Source organism: Ictidomys tridecemlineatus, chromosome 10 (genome assembly GCF_052094955.1).
Source record: "Ictidomys tridecemlineatus isolate mIctTri1 chromosome 10, mIctTri1.hap1, whole genome shotgun sequence".
Classification (NCBI taxonomy): Eukaryota; Metazoa; Chordata; class Mammalia; order Rodentia; family Sciuridae; genus Ictidomys; species Ictidomys tridecemlineatus.
This window is the reverse complement of record NC_135486.1, coordinates 18,020,125-18,047,990: the sequence shown is the minus strand read 5'-3', so window position 1 is coordinate 18,047,990 and position 27,866 is coordinate 18,020,125. Positions and strand designations below refer to the sequence as shown.

General features: G+C 37.7%; 1 protein-coding gene and 1 non-coding gene across 3 annotated transcripts in view; one reads left to right on the top strand and one right to left on the bottom strand.

Moving 5' to 3' along the window:
* The window catches only part of Pla2g4a (phospholipase A2 group IVA), a 136,318-nt gene that overhangs the window by 39,343 nt on the left and 69,109 nt on the right, over nucleotides 1-27,866 (bottom strand). For both annotated transcript variants that reach the window (XM_013356145.4, XM_078022503.1), the window contains exons 6-8: nucleotides 18,960-18,997; nucleotides 15,756-15,897; nucleotides 5,289-5,425 (exon numbers count right to left, since the gene is read on the bottom strand). In XM_013356145.4, the coding sequence (XP_013211599.1) occupies nucleotides 5,289-5,425; nucleotides 15,756-15,897; nucleotides 18,960-18,997 (317 nt within the window). The remainder of the gene's footprint in view (nucleotides 1-5,288; nucleotides 5,426-15,755; nucleotides 15,898-18,959; nucleotides 18,998-27,866) is intronic.
* On the top strand, nucleotides 24,064-24,136 carry Trnav-cac (transfer RNA valine (anticodon CAC)). Its single transcript has one exon. It is a non-coding gene; the product is annotated as a tRNA-Val (tRNA).

Here is a 27,866-nt window from a genome sequence, read left to right as displayed (position 1 = left end):
AACCAAAGACTTAATGTCAGTAGAAATCCATTTAGTCACTGAAACAATGTTTTTAAAGCCAAAGTTTCAAGGAAATGATATGAGCATCCTACTCCTGGAAGTCACCATTCCCTGCTGTTCCCAGAATGATCTGTACAAATCATTCAAGTCTTATTTCCATTATACTAAGATTTCCCTTCTCCATTTATATTTAGCTGGACTTTAAAATGAATTAACCTGTAATTTTACAAGTACGTCTGCCTGGTAGATTGCCTGGTAGATTCTAAGCAATTGGTGTTGCTCAGAATCAGAGACTCTGCACTACAGTTTAAGAGGTAGGTCTTTCCACGAGGCCACAAAGCATGCAGATGTCAGCCCAATTCTTTTATTGTTCCTTGCAGAATGACTATAGTTCACTTCTGCTGTTTGGAGGATGAAGTGAACACACTCATTGTATCCTAACCCTTTTTTTTCTTCCCTGCTCATGCAGCAGCTGACTTAGGAATGCAACAGAAGAGCCTAGACTACTTCAGCCACTGGCATTGGACTAGTGGTCTTTGTCGTTCAACCTTTATGAATACATATGCCTCAGAACTGGCCAGGGTGAGTTGGACATCCTTTCCATAACGACGTTATAGTCACATCCAACTCTTGGGTTTTGGCTTTCATGATAGCTAAAAAAGGAAAAATAGGCAACAACTAGTTTTGCTGTGCAACTATTTAATCTTAAATAGCTTTTTCTGCTTCTTTATTTCCTTAGTTCCGTGAGTGCAAGGTTCAGATATAATTGGCTTCTGTGTTCATAATGCCATCTAAAGTATAAAAATATGATCCCAATTTTTAACTATGTAGTTTGATCTCTTAACTAACAACTAATTTCCAATTATACCAATCAAGTTTCAAAAAGGTGGGTGTCTTAGATCTAACAGCTTCTGTAACTGATTAGTAAATGAAAGGGTCTTATACTTATTTAATCTATGATTCTGTAAACATCTCCTCTCATTTTTAACATATTTTTCTGAAGCAACGCCTATCTAAATGCCTCATAAGTGTGCAATTTTAAAAACTAAATGATGGCAGAGAAGAAGAAATTTTCAGTTAAATCCCTGTCTCTAACTCATACAATTCATGTTTGAAGATATCGGTACCTAATCCCCAAGACTTGCTCAATCTGAATATTCAGAGGTATACACTTGGAATTTTTGTGTTTAAAAAATATCAAAGTGATTCTCATACATCAGCTAGAATTTGGAATGACTTGAGAAGATCTTCTACATTTATGAAGCAAATATCCTGAAACCTTAGAGAAATTTCTACAAGAATTTTCCCCATAAAATGCAGTCACTGATACATGTCCTCATTTAGCCATTCAAAAACCACCCAAGGCAACTGAGGCACTGCGCTAAGTTGGAAGGATTCATTAGTGCCCACTTCAAACAACATCTTCTTTCTACTTATGTCTTGCTTTTTGAGCCTATCCCTATTAATGTGACAACTTCTGTTAAAATTGTTCCTTTTACCATGTTCCAGGAATTCTTCATACTTTTAAACTTGAAAGTTCTTATTCTCAAATTCTATTTTAGTCAATTAGATGGCCTGGGCCCTGCTGTCCATAGATACAGAGATACTCACATTTTGCTCTAGATATAACACCGCAAGTTTACTATTAACAATTAATAATAATAATGTTATTATTATTAATAATAATGATGTTATTATTATTAATAATAATAATAATGTTATTAATAATAATAATAATATTATTATTATTATAAACAATTAATATCCAGTAGCCACTTTAATGCTGTAAGAGAAGAGTTTCCCTGAGGAAGAGAACTGTGCTGAAACCCTCAGAGAACACAGTCTGCCACTGTCATTCCCCTAGGTTACTCAAGCTATGGCTCACACCTAGATTTAATGAAATACAGGTAACATCCAAAAATAATGACCATAAAGGCAGTATCCAGAAGGGATGTTTGTACTATCTAGAATTCTATTCTGTGTTCACAGAAAACTTTCTGGGAGGTCCAGGGCTTCTCCTGATATTTCCGTGTTACCTCATTTCTGCTAAATAATGGTCACATATCAGCAGAATACAAAAACTTACACCACCCAGAAGTGTAATTTGTTTTTCCCAGTCTTCCCGAATTCCTTCCTTTGAACTTTTTATTTTCTCACTATCCTTTTCAAGACAGAATTGTTACCATGAATCATCGGACCACATTTTCTTCTGTCTCATGGACATGTCTCCTCTTTTTATGGCTCACATCTGTGCGTTCTATATTGCCTCCTGTTTCTGTTTAAATCTTTTTCTTTCTTTCTTTCTTTTTTGGGGTACTAGAGATTGAATCCTGGGGCACTTAACCACTGAGCCACATCCACAGACCTTTTTTTATTTTATTTAGAGACAGGGTCTCACTAAGTTGCTTAGGGCCTCCCTAAGTTGCTGAGACTGGCCTCAAACTTGAGATCCTCCTGTCTCAGCCTTCTGGGCTACTGGGATTACAGGGGTGCACCATCATGCCTGGCCATCTAAATTGTTTTTTTCTATCTGTGATCCTTTTATTTCCTTATCCATCATCCATCTCTCCACACTAATTCCTTCACTTCAGACTTCTACAAAAATACTCAAGTACCTTCAGTACTGAAAACAAAACAAATCAAAACCCTTCCTCGAACTCTACACTGTGTTCAAATATTGACTGTACTTTTCCTCCTTTTCTGACCAAAGTGCTTGAAACGATAGTTCTTTCATGTCCCACATTCCCATTCCCACTTTCTGCACTTTCACCCTGGAAACATTCATTTCTTATCCTTTGTGTTTTCACAATCAAAAAGTACACTTATTTACTTTATCAAATGGTTCTTGACAAAACCAATGAAGCTCTCCAAACCCAGTTCTAAACTCTATTTTAAAAAACCACTATTTGGGTGGGCATGATGGCACGTGCCTAAAATCCCAGTGACTCAGGAGGCTGAGGCAGGAGGCTTGCAAGTTCAAGGCCAGCCTCAAAAACTTTGGAAAGCTAAAAGTAATTTAGTGAGATCCTGCCTCAAAATTAAAAAATATAAAAGGGCTGGGATGTGTTTCGTTGGTAAAGTGCCCCTGGGATAAATCTCCAGTACCAAAACAAAACAAAACAAAATAAACAAACAACAAAAAAAAACACAATCTCAAAGCACTTTCCACCCTTGCCTCCTGGGACTTATCCTTTACTTGACTTTCCTCTAAAGTCTCTTTGCGGTGTCATTGTCTATTAAGTTTTTAGACACTTGGGGTTCCACAAATTAAACTGTTGGTGGTGGTAGCTAAAGTAGTAGGAGCTGATGAAATCACCAAGGAAGGATGTCTAGGTAAAGTAAAGCTCAAGGGAGATGCTGGAGGAAAGCCTGCATCAGGGGGAAGGGGCTGTGAGCAGCAAAGAGAATATAGTATAGAGAGCGACCCGAGAGGATGAAAGGGGGCCAAAAAGTCAGGACAGGAGCAACTGGGAAGAGGGACAAGTCAATGTGTAACATGCCTCAGCTCCTGTCCCCTGTCCCCCAAAGAAGTCAGGGCAAAGAAGAACTTCAAAGGCACTGTCATATTTGGAAATTAAGTGGTCCTTGAGTGTCAATCTACTCTAAGGATTTAAGGAGTGCCTGTCCCTTAAAGAAATGGAATACAAGGGTGGGGGGGAGAGAAAGAGAGAGAGAGAGAGAATCTTTAAGATTTTGAAAGATTGAGCAAAAGTTACTCATACATAAAAGCTGTGTGTACAGATTTAAAATTCTCTTAATTACATTTCATAGAACTTGTTTTCAGACCCCTCAACAGGAGAATATAAGAAGATACTGCCCCAAATCTGTAACCAAAGCAATGCCTGCAGCTCTAATTCAGTCCATGCATACACAATCATACCCCAAATCAGCACTCAAAGCCTGAACTTTCTTTATCAGAGAAGTTTAAGAAAGCAAACTTCTTGCAGTAGGCCAGAATAGGCCACAGAAATCTAAAATTTTTTGAGTAACAGAAAAACACTCACTGAAAGAATAATAGCAAAATGATTAAGTAGGAAATGTAATGTAAGGGTCCAAGTTTTTCCATCCCAGGACTCGTTAAACAGGCAGGTGCCTGCTCTTTCCTTCAAGGGAAATAATAATGATGGGCTACACCCTTCTTTCAGAGGAGGTAAATCATTTTGAGGTACAAATAAAGAAGGTGCCAAACACATCTCTGGGTTACTATTTTTTAACCACGGAATATGGTGCCAGATATTCTAGAAACTATGGATTATTACATGTGGAACTCTATCTGGTCCATCTAGCTGTCCATAAGAAGACTGGTTTAGTTGAAAGAACACTGGAATGTACAGGGAGATGAAGAGCCTGAGCTTATGTGCTGGCAATCTTGGACGAATCACTTGGCTTGTGAGTCAAATTTTCTTTAGCTCAAAAATGAAGAAACTCATACTCACCTCACAGGAAGAAATGACACAGATGCTTTAACATTCTAGACATATAAAATAGAATATTATGATACACAAGCATTGCCATGGCTGGGTGACTAAAAAGGTCTTGTAAGCTGGGGTCAGACTTTTTGTAAGAAGGTGGTACTGATTTGAGTATCACATCTGAACAAGAACTTCTATTTGATTTTCAATTGGCTTTTGGGGGCTAGGCAAACCAGAAAGAATGTAGCATCATCTCTGAAATGTTTTACATTTGTTAAAAGGCAAAGCAATAGACATAAATGTTATGCATATAGACGCTGTAATTCTCCACCTAAATGTAGCTGAACTTAAAAACATCAAAGGAAATAATGTCACACTCAGAAACAAATCAGTGAAACATATCATATCTTTGCTTTAAATCATTGTTTTTCTTCTTCTGTATTCTATAGTATCTTGCATTTCCTTCTATTTGCCCTAAAGAAGAAAATGAATACCTAGTGAATCATATAGACTTAGACATGTTTGCAGAAAGACCACAAATCAGCAAATTATAGGAAGATTAAATTAATTATGGGTGGAGTATGTTATTCCACTTCTGTGATATTTATCTAGAATTCTCTTCAGTTGGTCTCTTTTTATGTTTTAACTACATTGTATGTTAAAGACAGGCTTAAAAGAAGCAGAGGTATGACAAAGTCCTTACTAGGCATAGATTTGTCTTTTAAATAAACATGTTGAATGGACTGTGGTATCAGGCATTTCAATAATTTGAAGTTAATGCTCAATTTTCTAAATCCGTTTTCTCTTCTAATGCTTAATTTGGATGAATTCTACACCTTTAGAACGACAAAACTAAAATCAAACATGCATACTAACCACGTGGAGCCAGAAAGACCAGCAACGTAGGTAGCACAATCCAAAATTCCTGATTCATACAGCGCCTTCATTACACCAGAGAATCCCACCATGGCCCGGAAACCCCCACCGGAACCCAGGATGGCCACCACGGGCACCTGGAAAAGAAACCATGCACAGAGTAAAAATCACAAAGCACATTTCCCTGTAGTCTTGATTTTTATGTCGTACATTCCATGCTTTGTCTTGAAGAAGTACAAGTTCACTTATGCTTTGTAATGCCAGTTTTAAAAGAGAAGAAAATAATATTTTATTTCAAGTAAACCAAGAACCAAAGTCAACTGGAAACCAGGTTTTAGTAAGATGATTTACTCTACCAACATACAAAAAACACTGCATTTGTTCAGTCTTTGTAATCTTTTGCCTGGCTTTTAGGTGCAGTGTTTTACTTGATTCTCTTAAAAATCCCACAAGGTGAGCAAAAAACAGTTTTTTTGCCCATTTTATAGATAAAAGTCCTAAAAGGATGGTGCTTCTTGTGTAAGATCTGATAGCTGGTAATCTGCAGTTGAGAAAGCACCCGTTCTTTCAAGTTATGTTTACAGAACATTTAACACTTGGTGACAGATCTGATGCTGGGAGGAAAAGAGAGGAAGGAATGTGGTCAGATGGTTAGGGTGTCCAGTTCTGCTCACGAGCAGATGATGATGTCCTTACCCAGAGCAAGGATCCCAGGGCACAAAGCCAGGCTGAGAGGACAAGTGCACTCAGTCTTGGCCCAGCTGAACACAAGACATGATGAATGCACTGTGTTTCTGGTACTCAGAAACTAACCCCCGAGTGCCCACTTCCTACTATGACATATCCATGAATGATTGTTTTACAAGGTTGGAAGGCATTATGCAACTCTGAAATATGGATGGAAAAGTCTGTAGAGGTTGTGTTTTATGAGAGTTAGATAGACCAGTGAATACTAGGGTGTCTAGGAGCAAATTCCTAACCCCAATCTTCTCTAACACCAATTGGCCTCAAATCAAAAGACCCTAAGCGTCCAACCCAATCAAACTCAAGACTCAGAACAAAAACACACCTGGCCCGTGCAGGGCATCAGGGTAATTTATATGGCTGTGAGATCAATGCAATGCTCAAACATTGATTTCAAAATCATGAATAAAGTAAAACACAAGTTCTTGATAGCTCATCTGAAGGAGGAAATAAAGCTAAGAGAGAAAGCTGGGGTGGGTTGTAAAGTGGTGAGAATGGTAGCCACATAGGTTGGACCAAAGAGCAGGAATCTGAATTAGACATTGAAAAAGGTTGAGTCTATGGCAGTGTGATGATAATAAGCACAAGAGTAAATTTATTATCCCAAGCACTTGGCTCAAGGTCAGGCCAAAACAGGCATAAGTAGGAAAGGGGATGTGATTTGGGGACCAGAAGACCTGTCTTCTTATTGCAGCAGGAGGATTCAAAGGAATTGGAGAAAATGGGAATCCGAACGGCTTAAGGCAAGGCACCTGCTAAGGTTGCTATTGCAGAAAGAAGGTCCTCTTTTTAAAGATAAAGCAATTGAGACACAAAGACAGCTTTCCCAGGTTGCAAAACTAGAAAGTGGTGTCTGGGTTCAAAGCTGGATCAGTCAGATAAGAAAGCTGTTATTTCACTTTGACTCTGAAAACAAATGTCCCCTGCTCTTCCCAAAATAAACGTTGTGCCCTGAGGCAAAGAAAATGCTCTCAGGGCTTAGCTGACTTACCTAGAAAAATACTGGGTAAAACTAATGATCCTGGAACTTTTTACAGCTAGTGAAATTCTCTGTTTCATAACTCATATGGAAATATGAATTTAAAACTATAAAATTATAATTGTGAGCTGTTTTTTAAAAAGGAAAGGAAATCTGATGCATCAAGGACATACTTGTGTGCCAGCTCCATTGTGGACATTTTGACATAATCTAATTCATCAAATCTTCCCAGCTCTCAAACAGAGTCTTTTAATTCCATTTTTCAAAAGAGTAAAGCATACTTAAGACTATGTTCACGGGCCAGTAGCTTATAAATAGTAATAACCAGGACTTGGACTATGGTGTGATCTGCACCAAAATTCATGTTCTTTTCTCTTTGTCATTGATTAGAAAGAAAAGAGTGATCTCTATTGAGAGACACGGCTTTGTGTTTAGTCAAACTATATTTTACACTCATGTATGACTCTAAATAATATTAGCACAATTTTATCCAATAAATGAAGGCTAAATTTGGATGATTTAATACTCTGGTCATTCCGAAATAATGTTCAAAGACATAGTTGGAGAGTTATAAGGTATAGGTATTAGCCTTGGATGTCAAATAAATCAGAGTAGTTTATTTTAGTAGTTTTTAGGTCGAGTAGTTTTAGGCTATATTTAGGTTATATTTAGACTTAATATCATTAGCATTCCTCTATAAATGATGTCAGTAAATATTTCTCATACTTTTCTCACATGATTATAGGAAATGAATTTTCATTTACCAAAAGCCTTGTGTTTTGATTTAATGTCTTGATGCACAGGCTTATCCATATCATTAATTTCCCTCCTTGCAGAATAAAATTATAAAGTTTGAAGAGCATTTTACATAACTCATAAGTTTTTTAAGACTGAACAATTGTTTAAAAAAACAAAATAATGTCCTTACCCGCTGTATTAGAGTTTCCCAAAAAACATTACCAATAGGATGTGCATATTCAGAATGAGATTTATGACAATGAATTTACTCGCACAACTGTAGAGACTAGTAAGTGCAAATCTGGTATGTAGGTCAGCAACTTCAGGAGAGCTGAGGGTACATGTGAATTCTGCAGGAAGGGCTGGAGAAGTCTCTTCTGCTCAGGGAGCCCAGTCTTTTTGTTCTATTCAGGACTTCAAATGCTAGGATGAGCCCCTCCACACCCCATGTCGGAGGTCAGTCTGTTACAGATCAGCAACAATACCTGAAGCAAAACTAGCACCTGCCCCACATGCTGCCTCCTTCATTGCCACCCACAGGCATGAACTTGCTTCACTTTCCTTGATCTGCAGAGTTCCATATCCTCATCCTCAACAGCCAAGGGCCTTTGTGCCCCTTGAAGAGTTTTCCCCTCAGTGACTGCAACTGGAGTCTCTGGGACTTCTGCTCTCCTGACCACTTTGCAGCGCCATTTGATTCCTAGGCTGTTTATGTCCCACTAAGACCTCAGATGAGAATGACTCAGCTCCATTTCTCATCCGGAAATCCGACCAGTGCAAGCCCACACCTGCTCTGTTCATCTTCCTGAACTCTTCCATGGGGAGTCCTCCGCCACCATCTACCCTTCAAGTTTACAACACATAAGGGGAATGAGAATCAACAGCACGAAGTGCCATTGTCAGAAGAAGGGAAGAAATCAGAAGTATGCTAGAGGAAGGAAATGCATAAACAAAGAAATAAAAATTCCTACTGACATTCAAGATCTAATTCTATTACCTTGTTCAGAAACTGTTTTGCCTCCCTCTGCCTGACTAGCCCTCTTCTCCCATTTTTCTAGTCTTTAGCTTGACTTATGTGACAAACCTCAGCACAGAGGGAATATATTGCTGAGGCCCTCTTTACACTTGGCTTCTCACCCAAGCTCTCTGTTTAAACTGGAGTGCTGCCCTCACAGCTGTCCTTAAGAGAGCTGATGAATACTGTGTTTTCTCTTTCTCATTTCCCCAACAGTGATTCCAGATTTTAGTCCCCAACCAACTGTGCTGTTATCGTCAGATTTTAGGAATCACAGACTCTATCTAGTAACGTTTCTCTTCACATAAGGGATCATAATCTGGAGACTTCATCTGACCAAAAGCTATTTTAGAACAAGAAAATTTCAGAGTGGCCTCTGAACAATCACAGCACATCGAAGATTCCTGCACGCCCAGCCTTATGTTATCTTGCTCATCGGAATGCTCTCAGCCTTTCATTCAGGGAGAAATTACACAAATTAGAGACAGTGTTCTAACAACAACCTTGTTTATCAGATTTGAATTCCACAGAGACCAAGTCCAAAGAGAAAGGACAGTTTGAAGAAATGGCTTCAAGTGGACACAGAGAAGTGTGATGATGGACTCTCATCATAGAGGAAGCCAACATGGGAATGCCCACACCAGTCCAATCTGAGCAAGGAACTATATAATTTAAAAGAGTTTCCACCCAAATGATTAAATCAATAGATTTTTTTAAAAGTCTCAGACTGGCAAAAATTGAAACTGTTTGACTAGTTCATTATGCAGGCAGGAAAACTAAAGTTACTAACTTTGACAAGTTATTATCCCAGGGTCCTATGCTATAGAACAGCAGCATCCAAAAATATGTACAATAACTAGTTTTATTGAGTAATTACTATGTGCCCTAAGGCAATTGGCAAGTATTGGTACTCATTTTCATCCCACTCTAAGAGACGTTATCTCCATTTGGTAAGTGAAGCAGTGGTAAAACAACGTGCCCAAGTTCATTCAACATTTTAATTCAACATTGAGGTATGACACTGATGCTGTCTAATTTTTGAAAACAGAACAAGACAGCCACAGTCTCTGCCTGCATTGAATCTTGGTTAGTTCTGTTCCCTTAAGAAGGACAATCCACTCTTAAACACCTTGAGGCTAGTTGCTCAGTACTGCGCTAAAGTGAAGATTTGGGCAAGAAGCATGGAAGTGGGAACTTAGGAGACCCGAAGAGCAACATAAAAATAGGAAAACACTATTTTTGTTGTGGGAATACATGGTGTCCATTATGTCTCTGTTGGTTATTTTCTGCCAAGAGAAAAAAAAATGCAGACCAAAACCAACACAGCAACAAGAGGTTTTGATTCTAGGAATGACTTCCAAACACATGAATTTAATAATTTGAAGGATAGTCAGAGAAAAAGGATGATTACCTCATTTCCTATCTGTTGCAGAAAAGTCTGTTTACTGCCATTTGCATGAATCTGAAGCCAAAGATTCTATTCCAAGGAATACTTCCTGTTCCCTTCTACAGAAGGAGTGCCAGGCCTGCCACCTAGTTTCTCTTTTGAAGCACCCAAGAATAAATACCAACTGAACACCTGCACCAGTGCCTCTCATGTACGTTTCTAATCTGACAGTCTAAACTGGGATCTTTTCATCCAAACTCTCTGCCTAACAATGGTTTCCTCCCTCTCAAGACCCGGATCTCACTCTCTCTCCTTCTAGCAAATTTGTCCCATGATGCAATGCCAAACTGTTGTCTAAACCTGTGCCCCACTCATACAACAAAACACTCACTGAGGGCTTACATTCTAGAGACTCAGCTGCATGCTAGGAATATAGAGATGAACAATGTGGATCTTGTCCTGGTTCTCGTAAAATTGACGTTCTAATGAAGAAGACAAATACTAAATCAAATTTTTGAGCAATTAATTTTAAAGTATAATTGTGGTAAACACTGAGTAGTAGATAAGGTGCATAAAAGTGCCATAAAGGATATAAATGAGAGTCCTAACCTAAATTTGGGGAAAGGCAAGAGGGATTGCTGAAGGAGAGAGTCTGAGGAGAAGTGATCTCTGTGTGGATTAATAATGGGAGTGTGTTAGCCAGCAAAGTGTGGAACATGAGCAACGTATTGAAGAGAAAAGAACCAAAAGAACTTTAGTTAGAAAAGGATTAAACAGAGATATGAAACTAAGAGGCATTTATTGGGAGAAGATGTATGCATGTGGAATAAACTAGCAAAAATGGAATAGGAGCTGGATGTGGTAGTATACTCCTGTAATTCCAGTGGCTCAGGAGGCTGAGGCAAGAGGGTCATGAGTTCAAAGCCAGCCTCAGCAAAAGCGAGACACTAAGCAACTCAGTGAGACCCTATCTCTAAATACAAAATAGGGCTGGGGATGTGGCTCAGTGGTCGAGTGCTCCTGAGTTCAATCTCTGGTACCCACCCACCCACCCCTCAAAAAAAGAAAAAAATGGTGTTGGAGATATTTAGTGTGACTGAGATCCCAAGAGCAATGGAAGAATTTTAATCTCAAGATTGGTATAACCAAATTTGTGACCTTCAAAAAGGTCACTCTGAATTAGAGTAAACAAAATGTGGAAAGAAGGAGAATAGGAACAAATAAAAACCCAGAGAAGAAAGATTTTTTTGGTTGGGATGTAGGTAGACAGGCTGAGTTGGAGGGTTGGGAGGTATGCAATTGAGGACATGAAGGAGCTCTGCAGATGACCAGGGCCGAAGCCTGAGGAGGCACTGAGCCGTGGATGCCGGTGTGAACATCCCTAGTGCAAGGAGCTGGGAGACATTCTGGGAGGGCAAAAAATTTCTCCAATGAAGGATACAGAATGAGGAGAAGAGGGCCTAGAACAGAACCTTGAGGTCAACTTCCATAGTTAAAGTGCTCCATAAGAAAACTTGGCAAAATATCAAAGAGGCATGATGAAAACCAGAAATTAGGGCTGGGGATGTGGCTCAAGCGGTAGCGCGCTCGCCTGGCATGCGTGCAGCCCAGGTTCGATCCTCAGCACCACATACCAACAAAGATGTTGTGTCCGCCAAGAACCAAAAAATAAATATTAAAAATTCTCTCTCTCTCTCTCTCCTCTCTCACTCTCTCTTTAAAAAAAAAAAAAGAAAGAAAGAAAGAAAGAAAACCAGAAATTAGTAAGTGAAGGAAAGAGAATGTTTCAAAAAGTAGGAAGACATTTGCCCCTGGCAGCTTCAAGGGTAGTTAAGAGAGGGCGAGACACATGCCTCAGCATTAGGGAAACAGCTGCAATAAAACACTGAGGGCAGGAACCAGAAGGACACAGGAAGTAAAATGGACTCGTGTGGAGACAAAATTGGAGAAGTTTGCATCTGAAGGCCAAGGAGAGCGAGAGAAAGGAGAGAATGTAGAATCCAGGGAGATATTTCTGATCCCCTTTCTTCTTAAATTGAAGTTTAGAGCATGTTTATATTTATGTGAGAAATATCCACACCCAAGGAGATGCTGACAATACAGGGGTGGAGTGGCTGGGGAAGGACTGAATAATGGAGATACTGGGGTTCCTAACAGGAATGCTCTGTGATCCATTCCTGATGTGGAGCTGCATTTGGAAGCAAAGCAAAGGAAACTCTGCACGGAACTCAGAGGCAAGTTGCAAAAGGTAGGTATGGCTCTGCAGCACGCCAATACTACAGCAAGAAAGGGGGGGTTACTCACCCCATCACTCTGGATTCTCTCTGAGAAGGAGGCAAGGGGATAGGTCAGCAATTGGGAGGGAAAGAAAGAAGAAAAAGAAAGAAAGAACGAAAGGAAGGAAAGAAGGAAGGAAGGAAGGAAGGAAGGAAGGAAGGAAGGAAGGAAGGAAGGAAGGAAGGAGGGAGGGAGGGAGGGAAGGAGGGAGGGAAGGAAGGAAGGAGGGAGGAGAGAAAGAAAGGAAGAAATACAGCTAGACAGCTGCAAGAACTGGAAAGCAACCAGGGAAGGAAGCTGAGATCACAAGTGACATTGATGACCATAAATTAACAGGGGATCAGTCTCCTTATTTTTCATTCTAATAAGCTTATTGATTCCTCAAGGATTGGCACACAGGCTTTCCATTGTTCCTACCTCCACTCACATCTCTATTAACACATCTCTATCTATCTATCATCTATCTATCTATCTATCTATCTATCTATCTATCATCTATCTATCTATCTATTTATTTTTGCTTAGATGTCTTTCTCCCAAACTAGGCTTTAATCTGACTAGGGAAAGTGACTGTTCAATGTTAAGCACCTCAGTTTCACTCTTCTCCACCACCTAGCACAGCATCACAGTGAATGACAAGGAATGAAAACGAAAAGAGCCTGAAAAATCACGTGGAGATAAAAAGAAGGATTGTTACAGAAAGGTTATTATCTATGTTTTAAAAAATACACACACACACAAACATACACCCAAAATCTTCCCAAGAAACTATGAATTTCTTAGTAATGTGTAGAGAAGAAAGTTTTTTCAAGTAATAATTAACCTCACACTGTAACTAACCATGAGTTTTACCAGGGATCTGCTAAGGTGGGAAATAAGATGGAGAATTAGAATTCATTTCTCTCTCTCTCTCTCTCTCTCTCTCTCTCTCTCTCTCTCTCTGTCTCTCTCTCTGTCTCTCTCTCTCTTAAATAGAGGGTTCACTTCTCTTCTTTTCCAAAAGAAAGTCCCCAGAAGCAGCATTTTATACCAGCAAAAGCCACTTTAGCATTAGCAGATTGGTGTTCCACTCCTATGGCCACCTAAATCACACCTGGAAATCTGCAGTCACCTGTGGAACATGAGTACTCACCTGGATCCCTTAATCAGAATGTATGTCTCATTTCCAGTTGTATTTTGCTTTTAATTTGTAATAATCCCTGCTGAAAACCCTGTTTGGTGTGTGTACATATGGGAGTGTGCGCATGTATGTTTACTTGTGTATTTAATAAAATATTATTTTATGAAAATAAATTACGTTCAGTTCAAATACTGTTAACAGAAAATCTCAAGGAAAAAAGTAAAAAATTACCTAATATGCCACCAACAAGAAACTTCACCACTATCATTTGATGAGTCTCGTTACAGTGATTTATCTGTGTAAATTTCAGGTAGAAAGACCAATAGAGAAAAAGAGAGAAAAGTACATAGGATTTTAGATAGATCTAGATAGGTAAAGAGAAAAATGGAGAGTCAAAAACTAGATTATAAATATGCTATTGAACACATTATACTTTATTGGAATTTAAAGGAAGAAAAATATCAAAGTATCATGGAAGGCTTATACTTTGAATATTGATTCACAAAATATTTTATTCTAGCATCTCTCTATAATTGGACTTATGAAAAATATTAAAATGTGGAAGTTATTACTTTTAACTACTTGATCAATTTTGGATGGTATCGTTCAACTCCCTGCTTTGAAATATGGAAAATCTGGAACATTTCCTTTCTTCCTCCCCTATCACATTTAACTGCATTGTTAATTGTAATATCATTAAAAAAATTCATAATATTTTTCTTCTTATTGAGTAATGATGAGGCCACAGCTTAGTTTTAGTCTTTATTAAAACTAATTCAATAATCCTTTTATATCTGAACTAAATTTTTCATATTCATGAAATAAATATCTCTGCATAAATTATGCCTCTTTAAAAAATTATGTTAATATATTAACTGTGAAATGGATTTCATGCTAAAAAGACAATGAAATGTTATTTTGTGCTAAAAAAGAAAAAGAGCTATCAAGCCATGAAAAGACATGCAGGAACCTAAAATTAATGCTATTAAGCTAAAGAAACTACTCTGAAAAGGCTGCATACTATGTAACTGCAACTATGTGATATTTCAGAAAAGGCAAAAGTATAAAAGATAAAAAGATTAGTGGTTGCCAGGGATTAGATGAGAAGCAGGGATGTACTGGTAGAACAGAGAAGAATTTTAGGACATTGAAAGTCTGATAACTCTAATGGTAAATACATGCCATTATATGTTTGTCAAAACCCATAGAATGTACAACATCAATTGCAAACCCTAAAGGAAACAACCGACTCTGGGTGATAATGTGTCAGTGTAGGTTCATTGATTGTAATAAATGTACCACTCTGGTGTAGGGTGTTAATAGTCATAAAGTATGATGGTTAACCTATGTGTCAACTTGAGTGGGGTAAAGGATAACTAGATAGTAAAACATTATTTCTGGGTGTATCTCTGAGGGTGTTTTTTGAAAATCTTAGTAAGATTTGAGTAAGTTAACTGAATAAGGAGATCTGCCCTTACCAGTGTGGGTGGGCATCATCCGAACCTGAGAAGAACAAAATAGTGGAAGAAAAGTGAATTATCTCTCTCTCTCTTTCTCTCCTGGAGCTGGGACATCTGTCTTCTCCTGCCCTTGGACATCTTTACTCCTACTTTTCAGGCCTTGGGACCTAAAACATACACCCGCATTCCTCTCCTCGGTCATTTCCAGTACTTAGGCCTATAGTCATAGCCTGGCAGCTATACCATTAGATCCTCAGGTTCTGAGCCTTTGGCCTCAGACCCAATTGCACTTGTCTTTCCTGGCTTTACAACTTGCTAAGAGCAGATCATTCGACTTCTTACCTTCCATAACCACATGAGCCAATTCCTCTCATAAATCATAGATGTAGATGTAGATATAGATATAGATATGTCTCTACTTCTCAAGAACGCTGACTAAAACTGAGAGATGGTGTATGTGTGGGGACAGGAAGTATATAAGAACTCTCCTGTACTTTTTGCTCAGTTTTTCTGTAAAACTAATACTGCTTTAAAAATTAAGGTAAAAATCAATATAACCAAATATGAACAATGTTCCAGATGACCTTCCTCCAATAGTTTTCATTTTTGAATCACTTGCCTTACCTGAAGAAGTTGAAAGCTAAATGCTCGATCGTAATATTGCCATATTTGGATGAAATTTTTGGAGAAAGAGTCCAATATTTTATTATGAAGTCATAATAACATTTGAAAAATTTTACAACTCACATCCCGGGTAGAATTCAACCCTTCACTCCTCTGGGGGCCCAAGAGTTTCTTCATCTTCTCCTTGATGTTCTCTTTTCTCAGCTGCCTGAAAGTTTTCTCCTGATCACACAGAGCCATGCTGAACCGCAGGTCTGGGCTGGAGCTGTGATATAAAACAGGAGTCAAAGCCAGTGTCCCACAGCCTCACCCCATCTCCATCCAGCCCCTCAAGACCTGGGCAGCAACACGATGTGGCCCCCTGCTTCCCTCAGGGACCTAAATCAAGAGTACAAAATGATGAATACCTTAAAGCAGCATGTTCCAAAGCATGCTTCAGGAAAAAAAGAGGGGGAAAGAGGAGAACATGAGATGTTTAGAAGAAACCAACAAGCAAACAGGCCCCTACTAAGTCATACATTAGGACAATAAAAGTGCTACAGTAGAAAACACTTTCCTAGTAAAATATAGAATGAAAGAAGAAACCTCAGAACCCCTGGGCTGTGTTCTCTATACTAATATACAATCACTACACAAAGTACACTAATTACTGATTCCTGAAGGGCAAATCACTTCACTCACCAAACAGGAAGTATAATTAATAATGCAAATATGTAAGAATAAATCTTTAACTGAGCTAGGATACTCCAACAATTCTGTTATTAAGTTAACTAGTAATTCATACTTATTTTCCAATTCTTGAAAAGATAAAGCAATATGATTTTTTCTCTTATATTTGTTTTGGGAATATAAGTTGGCAAAACATTTTGAAAGACAACGAACAGGAGAAATAACTACATTGTCCATCAACATTGATCTTAGTAATGCTATTTCTAGATTCTACTTTAAAGGAAGTAGTTGTAAATTTTGACAAGGTCATTTATTCACATTAATCAACATTAAAGAAATGGCCATTAAGTTATAGTACCTCAAAGCACTGGATTATATAGTTATTAAACGTGATTATTATGAAAATCACATAAGGGTACAAAAAGAGCAAGATAGTGAATTCACATATTGCAAGTCTAGTCTGGGGTTGGATTTTCTCTATTTTTATTAATTGTGATAGATTAGGTATCTTCAACTCACGTTAAGTAATGAAAATCTCACTTGTATAGTTGTCCCTGTGAATTTTCCTCAATTTTATTGTCTTCTCTGCTTCTTAAAGCAAATTACTACCTAAATTTGGTCTTTATCATTCCACTGTACATCTTTATGCTTTGAATATATATATATATATATATATATATATATATATATATATATATGAATGAGACAATGAAATATCCTCTATATTTAGGAATATATAAATATATATATGAAATATCTTCTATATTTAGGAATATATATTCCTAAATATAGAGGATCTTTTGAAGACTTTTAATTTTATCATAAATTTTATCAATGAAATGATTTTTTTCCATTGAACATTTTGTCTTTGAGAATCATCTGTATTTAAGTAAACAGAAGTAATTTAAAAATTTAAAGTAATTTTTACTATTGTGGAATATTTTCATTATATGAATATACCATTATAGTTATTTCCAATTTGTTTTTAATTTTTATAAACAGCACCACTATAAACATATTGTATACATGTTTGAAGGTTTCCTATAGCATGTGGTTTTCAGAAAGAGCAATTTATTTAATCATGACACTCAAAATAGTTGTAAAGTATTCTTTTCTTATTTTACCACTGAGCAAAAAAGTCATTAGAAAACTTTCAACCATTAACATAATCAGTAAGTAAGTAGATTTAAATACAGGACTTCAAATTCTGGAACCCATATTCTCTATAACATATTAAGCATGATAAAAGAATCAAGATTTTCAAAAATTTATGAACAGTGTAATGAGCATAGGTGTTCCAGAGCTATCAGTAAAAAATATCTGGAGGAGAATTTTTTAAATGCTGAGTAGTAATCTTACAAATATGTACTAGAATTGTGGTTCATTTATTTCTTCTTTCATGTATCATGTTTGACTTTCCAATCAATTGTCTTTCTTGGTTTTATGGAAGGCATTATGTGGAAATTTTTTTCTCAGAATTAAATCTTTCTTTGATAAAAAGCATTTCTATCCTAGAGTCAAGATATAAATTAACATACAAAAAGGGTATGATTAAATTTCCTTATAAAGAGATATCAAGTTAGTTCTAGTTGAATGTACGTTATTTAGTTGGGTTTTTCTACATCTATTTAACAACTGTGTTCTTGTTAAAGACCATTTCTTTTACACAAGGTGATCCTAATCACCTCACTGGAACAAGTAGTATTGCTTCATAGTCAAATCACAAAAATATTTCTGATCTCCTGCCAGATATATACCACTTTTAGGCTAGAATCAACTTAATACAAAATAATGATACATAATAACTTGTACTATCTTTTGATTTTTGTTCACATCTGTTGAGAGGCTATGGAAATTTTTCATTTACTAAATCAAATCCACATGTTCCAGGGATCAACATAAGAGACTGAGATGCCTCAACCCAATAAATCCATCATCATTCATTGGGCAAATTACAAGACAAAAGAATGTTGTGCTAATTTGTGTATTGTCATTGTAAAACATGTAACCCAACTAAAATCAGCTTCCACAGGGAAAGTTCAGATATGCAGAGAACTTGAGGGAGGTGGGTTCCACTGAGCTCAGCCTTAGATCGGAGATCAGTTGGATCAGTGCAGACATGGCTCCCCTCAGCATCACCTTTCGTAAATAAAGAAATTTATTTCCCAAGATTCATATTTGGAGGCCACTTTGAAAGAGCAATGCAATGGAAATTCACCATTCATGGTCCTGCTGAGCACTAGGAATAAAGTCAATTTCGATTTTCACCTTTTCTACTTTAAAAAAATTTATAGATTCCTATTTATGTTCATTTTTATGTTTCTGAATAACTATCAGAATCAATAATGGAAATTAGACTTTAAAAACTCCATTTCTAAGGAAACAGATACATTACTAGAGAGGGCCCTTACAAAAAGTATTTATTTCGACAGTTATTATCTAACCACCAACTTACTGGGAAATTAAGCAAGGTATGTTAGAATTATGTTTTTAATATTTTTAGCTAATAAGAGATAGCTAAGGAACAGTAAATTAATACACTTGTATGTATTCAAAACTGTCACAATTATTTCATAAATAAAAAGTATACTTTTAACAACACAAAAGTTCAGTGGATCACTCACAATATTTTCCATCTAATTAAATTAATTAACTTACCAAACTTCAAGAGACATTTCCAGAATCATTTCAGTGACCTACAAAACATAGTAATCAGATTCAGTCATAAAATGGCTAACTATTGAGTGTCAAATTATCTTTTACCTAAGGGGAGAAAAAAATTAAGAAAAAAAATAACAGTTCCACGAAGACCTTAAACTATAGATACATTTCAATAAATAATTTTTGCTGTTTTTTCTATCTACTTAATAAGTCATTTTGACAGCATAAGAATTGCTTCTGCCTGGTTGTTTTCTACTCTCACTAAAATATAACTTCGTTCTACAATTGTTATTCATAAAACATAAAGAACACTTGAGACATAACAATAAGATAAACTAAGACATTGTATCTGTGACTTAGGAGCTGCCTCAGGCCACCAAGTCAAAGGCCATAATGGCTGATAAACTGAATTAAACCTGGATGGGGGTTCACACTTGAGATCTTGTGACTCAAGTGTGGGGGCTGAAGTCAGCTTGAACTGGAACACTCGCCCCCCATGGGCAGCAGGGCCAGGGTCAGCCAAGAACTTTCTTCAGAAAATTGGGGGGAGCTCAGGTTTTTATTTTTTTCAATACCATCTGAACTCACCAAACACATCAGAACTGCATCCTGCCAATGAGGCAATTCTTGCTTAATGAAGAGTGAAAACAGTAGAAATCCACAGAGCAAGGGAGGTATGAAATAGTTCCTTTCCAGAGACTGTAAATCTATTGTATAGGAGAACCTCAAGGCCACCCCTGTCATCCTACCAAATAATGTGACTATAAATTGCTAGGGGAACCAGTTGACAAAATGCTTTGAAAGATGCTGTACATTTTTTAAATCATGAATTACTCTATGATGTCAGCCACTGTAAGAACACAGACCAACTTGTTCCATAACTTCAGAGAGAACAGAATATGCCTCTGGAAATGTGAAGGGGATGTTTCTAGAGCCATAATAAAATGTTACAAATTATTAGATTTGTTATCTTGTAGGTTTCAAGGGGTGGAGGAAAAAAAAGGAAAGAAAAGGATCTTTTCAAAAGGTTAAAATAAGTTCACAGATGGTTCTCAGCACTGTTTTAAGCAAAAGGTATTGAAATCATCTGCATAAAATTTGTATCTCCCACTAAACTATAAGGCGCATCTTAAATAATTTTCGATTACTAGCTTATTGCACAATATTTGGCAATCAATAGACAATAATATTTGTTGAGTTACTATGCAGGTGTATTTGAGGAGAATTTTAGGCAATTTTATCTTTTTTTTTTTTTAAAGAGAGAGTGAGAGAGGGGAGAGAGAGAGAGAATTTTTAATATTTATTTTTTAGTTCTCGGCGGACACAACATCTTTGTTGGTATGTGGTGCTGAGGATCGAACCCGGGCCGCACACATGCCAGGCAAGCGCGCTACCACCTGAGCCATATCCCCAGCCCGGCAATTTTATCTTGTCAAAAAAAAATATATATATATATAAAATACATATATATCATTGGATAGTCTGACCCCAACAGCAATTTCTCTGTATGAAATTTAATAAATATTTATTCACCAAAGAAGATATAGATATTACTATTAAAGTTAATAAAATAATTAATAATCCTAGGACAAATGGAATTATACATGCCTGGGTGAATTGTAGTTCCCTGTAAGTCAAAAGAGTGATTGTCTCTAAAATAATTGCCCTTGGTAACAATTCAGTAATGGAATCCCAACTCAGACTACTTCCCAGCATGTTATGTCTAATCCTCATTTCAAAATTTCAACCAGAGTCTTTCCCAAAGAGGGCTAGGAAAACATTAAATATTGAATGAGGTTACTGCAGATATTCAGTAAGAAAAACATGACATGGATATAACACATTCCAGGCTTTAAAAACAAATACATGAAAGCTGGCCTTAAAATGAGACGAGACTTGACTGTTTTTATCTCCAGAGGGCAAAACCACTCTGGGTGAATGGAAATGAAAGGAACAATATTACAACTCAACACTGAGGGTTTTTTTTTTTTTTTTAACAAATGGAAAGTTTCAAAGCCGGAATTTCTATTCCAATATGCCACCTCTTGACACAAAAGCATTCAAGAAAAGGTTTATTCCCAGGCAGCTCCCAGAAAGGTTCCTAAACAATTCATATATTTAAATATTCAATGTACCAAGTGTCCACTGGTCCTGAGAATTGCATAAATAAAAGTAAAATTGAAATTGACCATGCCATTATGATTTGGATCTGGAACATTCCCCAAAGACTCATGTGTAGAAGGCTCGATCCCCAGTTGGTGGTGTTATAGGGAGGCAGTGAAAACAGAAGAAGGTGGAGTCTGGTTGGAGGGCAGGTCCCTGAGGGCATGTTGTTGAAGGACACATCTTGTCCCAGGCCTCTACCTCTCTGTCTCTGTTTCTTTGCTTCCTGGCCAACTACTAAGTGAACAGTTTTGCTTCATCACACTTTCCTCCATAATGTATCACCTCATCAGGTACAGAAGAAATGGAGCCAGTCAACCATGGACTGAAACCTCTGAAATTTTGAGTCAAAATCAATCCTTTGTTCCTTTAAGTTGATTTGCTCGGGTAGTATGTCACAGCAACGAAAAGCTGACTAACACACATGCTGTTTATATGGTTGTATTCATTCGGTCCTTGTAAAAATGTCCCTTCTATGTTCATCAACAACATTTCTTGGCTAAGACATTCATGACCCTAGATAGGTTGACAAGATCCTTTAAAGGCAGACTAAGAGAAGAGAAGACATGATTTTTGTGTCATTATGAACACTACAAGAATATGTTGCCTTGGTTCTTGTCCCTTAGACTGGGATCCTCACTCACTTCCTCATGTTGACCAAGCAGACTGCCAATAATCAGGAGGAAATTTCTAACACTTCCACTTGATGGACTACATTCAGACATGCTCAGAAAACCAACATTCACGATCTCTCTACACCTTTTACGTACAACATGTCATTCAGATAAAACAGACACAAAAATATGTACTTCCTGTGAGGTATTAAACAAGACAGCCAACCTCTTTCCAACGTCTGCACAAAGCAGCTGTGCATTACAGACTTGCACACTGATGTCAGGAGGGTGACCAGGTCTCCCAGGCTCCCCCGCAACCCCATAATACTTTACAATGAAACGGAAAATTGGAACTCTACCTCTTCTAGGAATCATAAATTTAAGAAATAGGCTGTACCCAATACATGTTCTTATTTTAAAAAAAAAAAAATCTTCTCTGTTCATTACATGGTGGAAAAAAATTTTGATGCTTACAATGGGAGATGTTCAGTTGGGAGAGTTTGGGGAGACTGCAGGAAAGACACTATGAAAGAAAAAGCAATTTTAGACTATAAATAATTTTACATTATCGTGAATTGTGCTGCTATGAACATCGATGTAGCAGTGTCCCTGTAGCATGCTCTTTTTAGGTCTTTAGGGAATAGACCCAGAAGGGGGATAGCTGGGTCAAATGGTGGTTCCATTCCCAGCTTTCCAAGAAATCTCCATACTGCTTTCCAAATTGGCTGCACCAATTTGCAGTCCCACCAACAATGTACAAGTGTACCCTTTTCCCCACATCCTCGCCAGCACTTATTGTTGTTTGACTTCGTAATGGCTGCCAATCTTACTGGAGTGAGATGGTATCTTAGGGTGGTTTTGATTTGCATTTCTCTGACTGCTAGAGATGGTGAGCATTTTTTCATGTACTTGTTGATTGATTGTATGTCCTCCTCTGAGAAGTGTCTGTTCAAGTCCTTGGCCCATTTGTTGATGGGATTATTTGTTATCTTATTGTCTAATTTTCTGAGTTCTTTATATACTCTGGATATTAGGGCTCTATCTGAAGTGTGAGGAGTAAAGATTTGTTCCCATGATGTAGGCTCCCTATTTACCTCTCTTATTGTTTCTTTTGCTGAGAAAAAACTTTTTAGTTTGAGTAAGTCCCATTTGTTGATTCTAGATGTTAACTCTTGTGCTATGGGTGTCCTATTGAGGAATTTGGAGCCCGACCCCACAGCATGTAGGTCGTAGCCAACTTTCTCTTCTATCAGATGCCGTGTGTTCATAGCAGCACAATTCACAATAGGAAGACTGTGGAACCAACCTAGATGCCCTTCAATAGACGAATGGATAAAAAAATTGTGGCATTTATACACAATGGAGTATTACTCTGCATTAAGAAATGACAAAATCATAGAATTTGGAGGGAAATGGATGGCATTAGAGCAGATTATGCTAAGCGAAGCTAGCCAAGCCCTAAAAAACAAATGCCAAATGTCTTCTTTGATATAAGGAGAGTAATTAAGAACAGACTAGGGAAGAAGAGCACAAGAAGAAGACCATCATTAAACAGGGTTGAGAGGTGGGAGGGAAAGGGAGAGAGAAGGGAAATAGCATGGAAATGGAACGAGACCCTCGGGTTTATACAAAATTACATACAAGAGGAAGTGAGGGGAAAGGGAAAAATAATACAAAGGGGAGGAATGAATTGCAGTAGTGGGGGTAGAGAGAGAAGAGGGGAGGGGAGGGGAGGGGAGGGGGGATAGTAGAGGATAGGAAAGGCAGCAGAATACAACAGACACTAGGATGGCAATATGTAAAGCAATGGAAGTGAAACTGATGTGATTCTGCAAGCTGTATAAGGGGCAATATGGGAGTGCATAACCCACTTGAATCAAAATGTGAAATATGATATATCAAGAACTATGTAATGGAGGGGTAAGACAAGATAATACAAATGGAAGAAATGATTTACAGTAGAAGGGGTAGAGAGAAAAGGGGAGGGGAGGGGAGGGGAGGGGGGATAGTAGAGAATAGGACTGACAGCAGAATACATCAGACACTAGAAAGGCAATATGTCAATCAATGGAAGGGTAACTGATGTGATACAGCAATCTGTATACGGGGTAAAGTTGGGAGTTCATAACCCGCTTGAATCAAACTGTGAAATATGATGTATTAAGAACTGTGTAAGGTTTTGAACGACCAACAATAAAAAAAAAAAAAAAAAAAAAAAAAAAAAAAAAATAATTTTACATTATCTACTCCACTAATTCTCTTGCAAATTTCCAGGATTGTTTTGAAATAATGAAGCTAAACTTAAAAAACATAGTGCCTGGGCTGGGGATATAGCTCAGTTGGTAGAGTGCTTGCCTCACATGCACAAGGCCCTGGGTTCAATCCCCAGTACCACCAAAAAAAAAAGAAAAAAAAGATGTTCAGTTACAAAAAACATAGTGCCTGGCACTAAGGAGGTAATTCAAAAATTATTACTAAAAAGAAAACACAAATAATTTTTAGTTTAACAAGTTATCCTACTAGTAAAGAGTTCTTCAAATATATCATTTTTTCTCTTATGTGCTCCAATATTTAAATGTTCCTTTTCAACAAAAAATAAATAAATAAAAAATATTACCTCTGACTCATTATTTTTTTTTAGGTAGAAACTGACAGCAACTAACAACTTGTTGATTCAGTCATCACATCTTTCAAGAGTTATAGAATATTTTCTGCTGCGTCTGTATTTATCTGACCTCTTTAAGATAATAAAATGATATTTAAAAAGTAAGAGTCATTTTTACTAAGAATTGTGTCTCCACATGCTGTAAATCCATCCTATGAAGAAGGAACAAAATGTGAATCTGACAAGAAGGCAATTCAAGTACAGAGTGGAAATGATCACTTTGCCACTAGAAGTTAGATCACATCTATATAAATTGTCCATGTTTAAAATCAAATGGGACAGTGATGAAATCATTTTAAACCTAAATAATGTTTTTGTAAAACGAAATTAGTATTTGGTATCAGGAATCATGTGTCACCCAAGAATTTGGGATAACTGTGCCCCAAAGCATAACCCAAATGGTCATAAAAAATTTGAAAGACAAGTATGCTATTTCTTCTGTTGCCATGTTCCATTCTATCACAGGTTTTCCTCCTTACATTTGATGATAATCTCAGGTTCCTCAGTTTAATTTCCTTTCATAGACATCAGTGGAAATTATGAAGAGCTGCATAATCATTAGCTTTCATACAACAAACCAGATTTCCTAGAGCACTGCTACTAAATCTTTCTACTACCTTTTTAATTTCTCTGAAAATGGCAATCCTTCAGGCTCTATAGCTTTTCTCTTTATCTACCTTCATTACTTTTATCTAAGCACTTCCCAGATTTGCAGCCCTCCACACGAGGGCATTTATTTATCATTTCATCCAAAAATTGTTCAAGTGACTATGCCTGGGTACATAAGCTTGATGTATTCTACTCTCTGATAGAACCTACACTTCAACAAAGGATACCCAAGGACACAAAGGCATTCTAAAATATTCCATACTATAAGAACTCCACATTGCAGAAGTATTAAAAAAAAAAGTAATCACAAATAAAATGCATTGTCTTGCCAGCAAGACAATGTATGCAGTGGTACATGCCTGTAATCTCAGTGGCTCGGAGGCTGAGGCAGGAGGACTGTCAGTTCAAAAGCCAGCTTCAGCAAAAGCAAGGTGCTAAGCAACTCAGTGAGACCCTGTCTATAAATAAAATACAAAATAGGGCTGGGGAGGTGGCTCAGTGGTCGAGTGCCCCTGAATTCAATCCCCAGTCCCCCCAACAAAAAAATGCATTGTCTCATTAAGCCAGGAATCATTTGATCTACACTGAATATCTGATGGCCTTCACAACTTAGCCAAAGGCCTTCCAAATTTCTCATAAAGTTATGTCCTTGGCTTACGATGGGGTTATATGTTCATAAACCCATAAACTGAGAAATTAACATAAGTAAAAATGCATGAATACACCTAACCTATCACAACACCACAGCAGAGCAAAACAATACGCTGTAGAGTATGCATCATTTTCCTGGGGCACTGAGGTAACCAAGCTGCCCCGCAGCATAAGAAAGTATCATCTGCCTACCATTTGCCTAAGAAAAAAACAAAATTTAAACTTCAAAGTATGATTTCCACTGAATGTATATTGCTTCCACACTAGAGAAAGGTCAGAAAATTCTAAATCAGACCATCATAAATTTGGAGATCGCCTATAGTCCTAATTTTCCTTCCCAACTTCACTTTGCCTCCTCCACTTTCCTAAATTGTAGGCTTTGTCTTCACTCATCTACAGTGTGAAGTGTCCCAGTGAAATCATCCGACACTGACTTAGCATTCTGAACACATCATCAAAACCCCCATGTGTTTCAGCCTCTCCACTGTCCTTTCTTGAGAATGAACTCATTCCCTTTCAAGTCATGATCATGACTAAGCAACAAAGAAAGCCATCAGACAAAATTAGAAGAATGCCCAGAAGCCATGAAACATGGCTATTTTTGAACAATAATACTAACTTCTAAATAAAGATGGCAGAGTAAAACACAGCGTAAATCTAGAGGCTCAAAGTATTGGCCAACACAAACTTAGAGTTCATCCAGAGAAATTAAGAATCATACTCTATCTGAATTCAAAACCATAGCATTTTCGTGTTTCTTTTGAAGTAGGCTACTTTGTTTATGCAAAACACACTAAATTCTGAAGATTCTCCATCTTTCCACTTGAAAATAGGCTAGTGTGACTCAAAGCCATGTTTCATAAGCTCAGGAATGAGTGATTAGAACATTCTGAACTACCTCTGAACAATGATCACTAAATGTAAAGGCTCTATCTACATTTAAATAACATACTCACTTTGGTCAGCAATTTCAAACAAATGAGCAGATTTAATCTTCAGTAAAATCATGTTCACAAAGCACGTGAAACATGTTTAGTTAAATCTGATGTGTTGCAATAATAATGAGAATATCTAATATTTATTTAGTGATTTCTGGGCCAAACACGTGTCAATACTTTCATTGTATAACCTATTTAACCATAACCCCAACCCCTCATATTTAGTACTATAGGAAACCCTGTTTCACAGATGAAGATTCATGCCAAAGAGTAGAAAAATATCACATCTCATGTCACACAGCTAATAGGTAGCAAATCATGATTCCATCCCAGCAGCGGTCCTCTGACTCTGAGCCTGGGGTGGAAGGCAGCAGGCTGCACAGCGGATCCCAGAAGACAATGACCAAGCTCTCTAAACTCTGACTGCAATGCACATGGCCTAGCCTAGATGTTAGATACCTGTTGGAAAACAAAAACCGCGACCCCACACTAAGGTTGACCTTCTCTCTCACAAGAATCCTAAAATGAAGTTGAGTGATAAATCCGTTGAAGGAAGAGCTACATCCACTGTGAGTTCCTCTTTCTAACTTCAGCCGACCGTCACCACTACTAAGCAATCTTTCTATTCAACTCCGACTGACACAGTGAAGTTTGAGCTCTGCTGCCCTTCCTCCAGTCACCCTGCCTCCCCTTGCTGGGCACTTCCACAGATGCAGCCACCACTAAGCTGCATCTCCCTTTTTGTTTCCAATATCAACATTCTCTGTATCTTGACCTACTACCTTTTGGCTTGCTAATGTTTCCGAGGAGCAAGCCAAACCCTGTTTGCTCTCAGCTCCCCATTACCTTATCAATCCACTTTCCATGACTCACTGTTATCACTACGATAACATCCAAATTCCCAGGTCCTGCGTTCCAGTGCTGCTACATCTGACCTTACTATTCTTCCTCCATGCACGAACCCTCTACTCCATCACACTTGTCTAGACACCGTTTCCTGACATGGTCTGTCCATTCTAATCCATGACCATCAGGCTGTTCTGATAGGAACTGCTTTCCTCCCCTTCAGTGACTCAGTCCAACCACATCCTTTCTTCAAGAACGAGTTTAAACCTTTGATGTCCACTGTAACTCACAATGACTTGCACCCTCACTCCTACCTGTACCTGTCTCGTCTTATCTCCTGTCAGTCTCTCCACTTCTCCTTCTTTATACTCCATCCATACTCCCGGCAACCTAGGCTTCAGGGTATATTAGTCAGTTT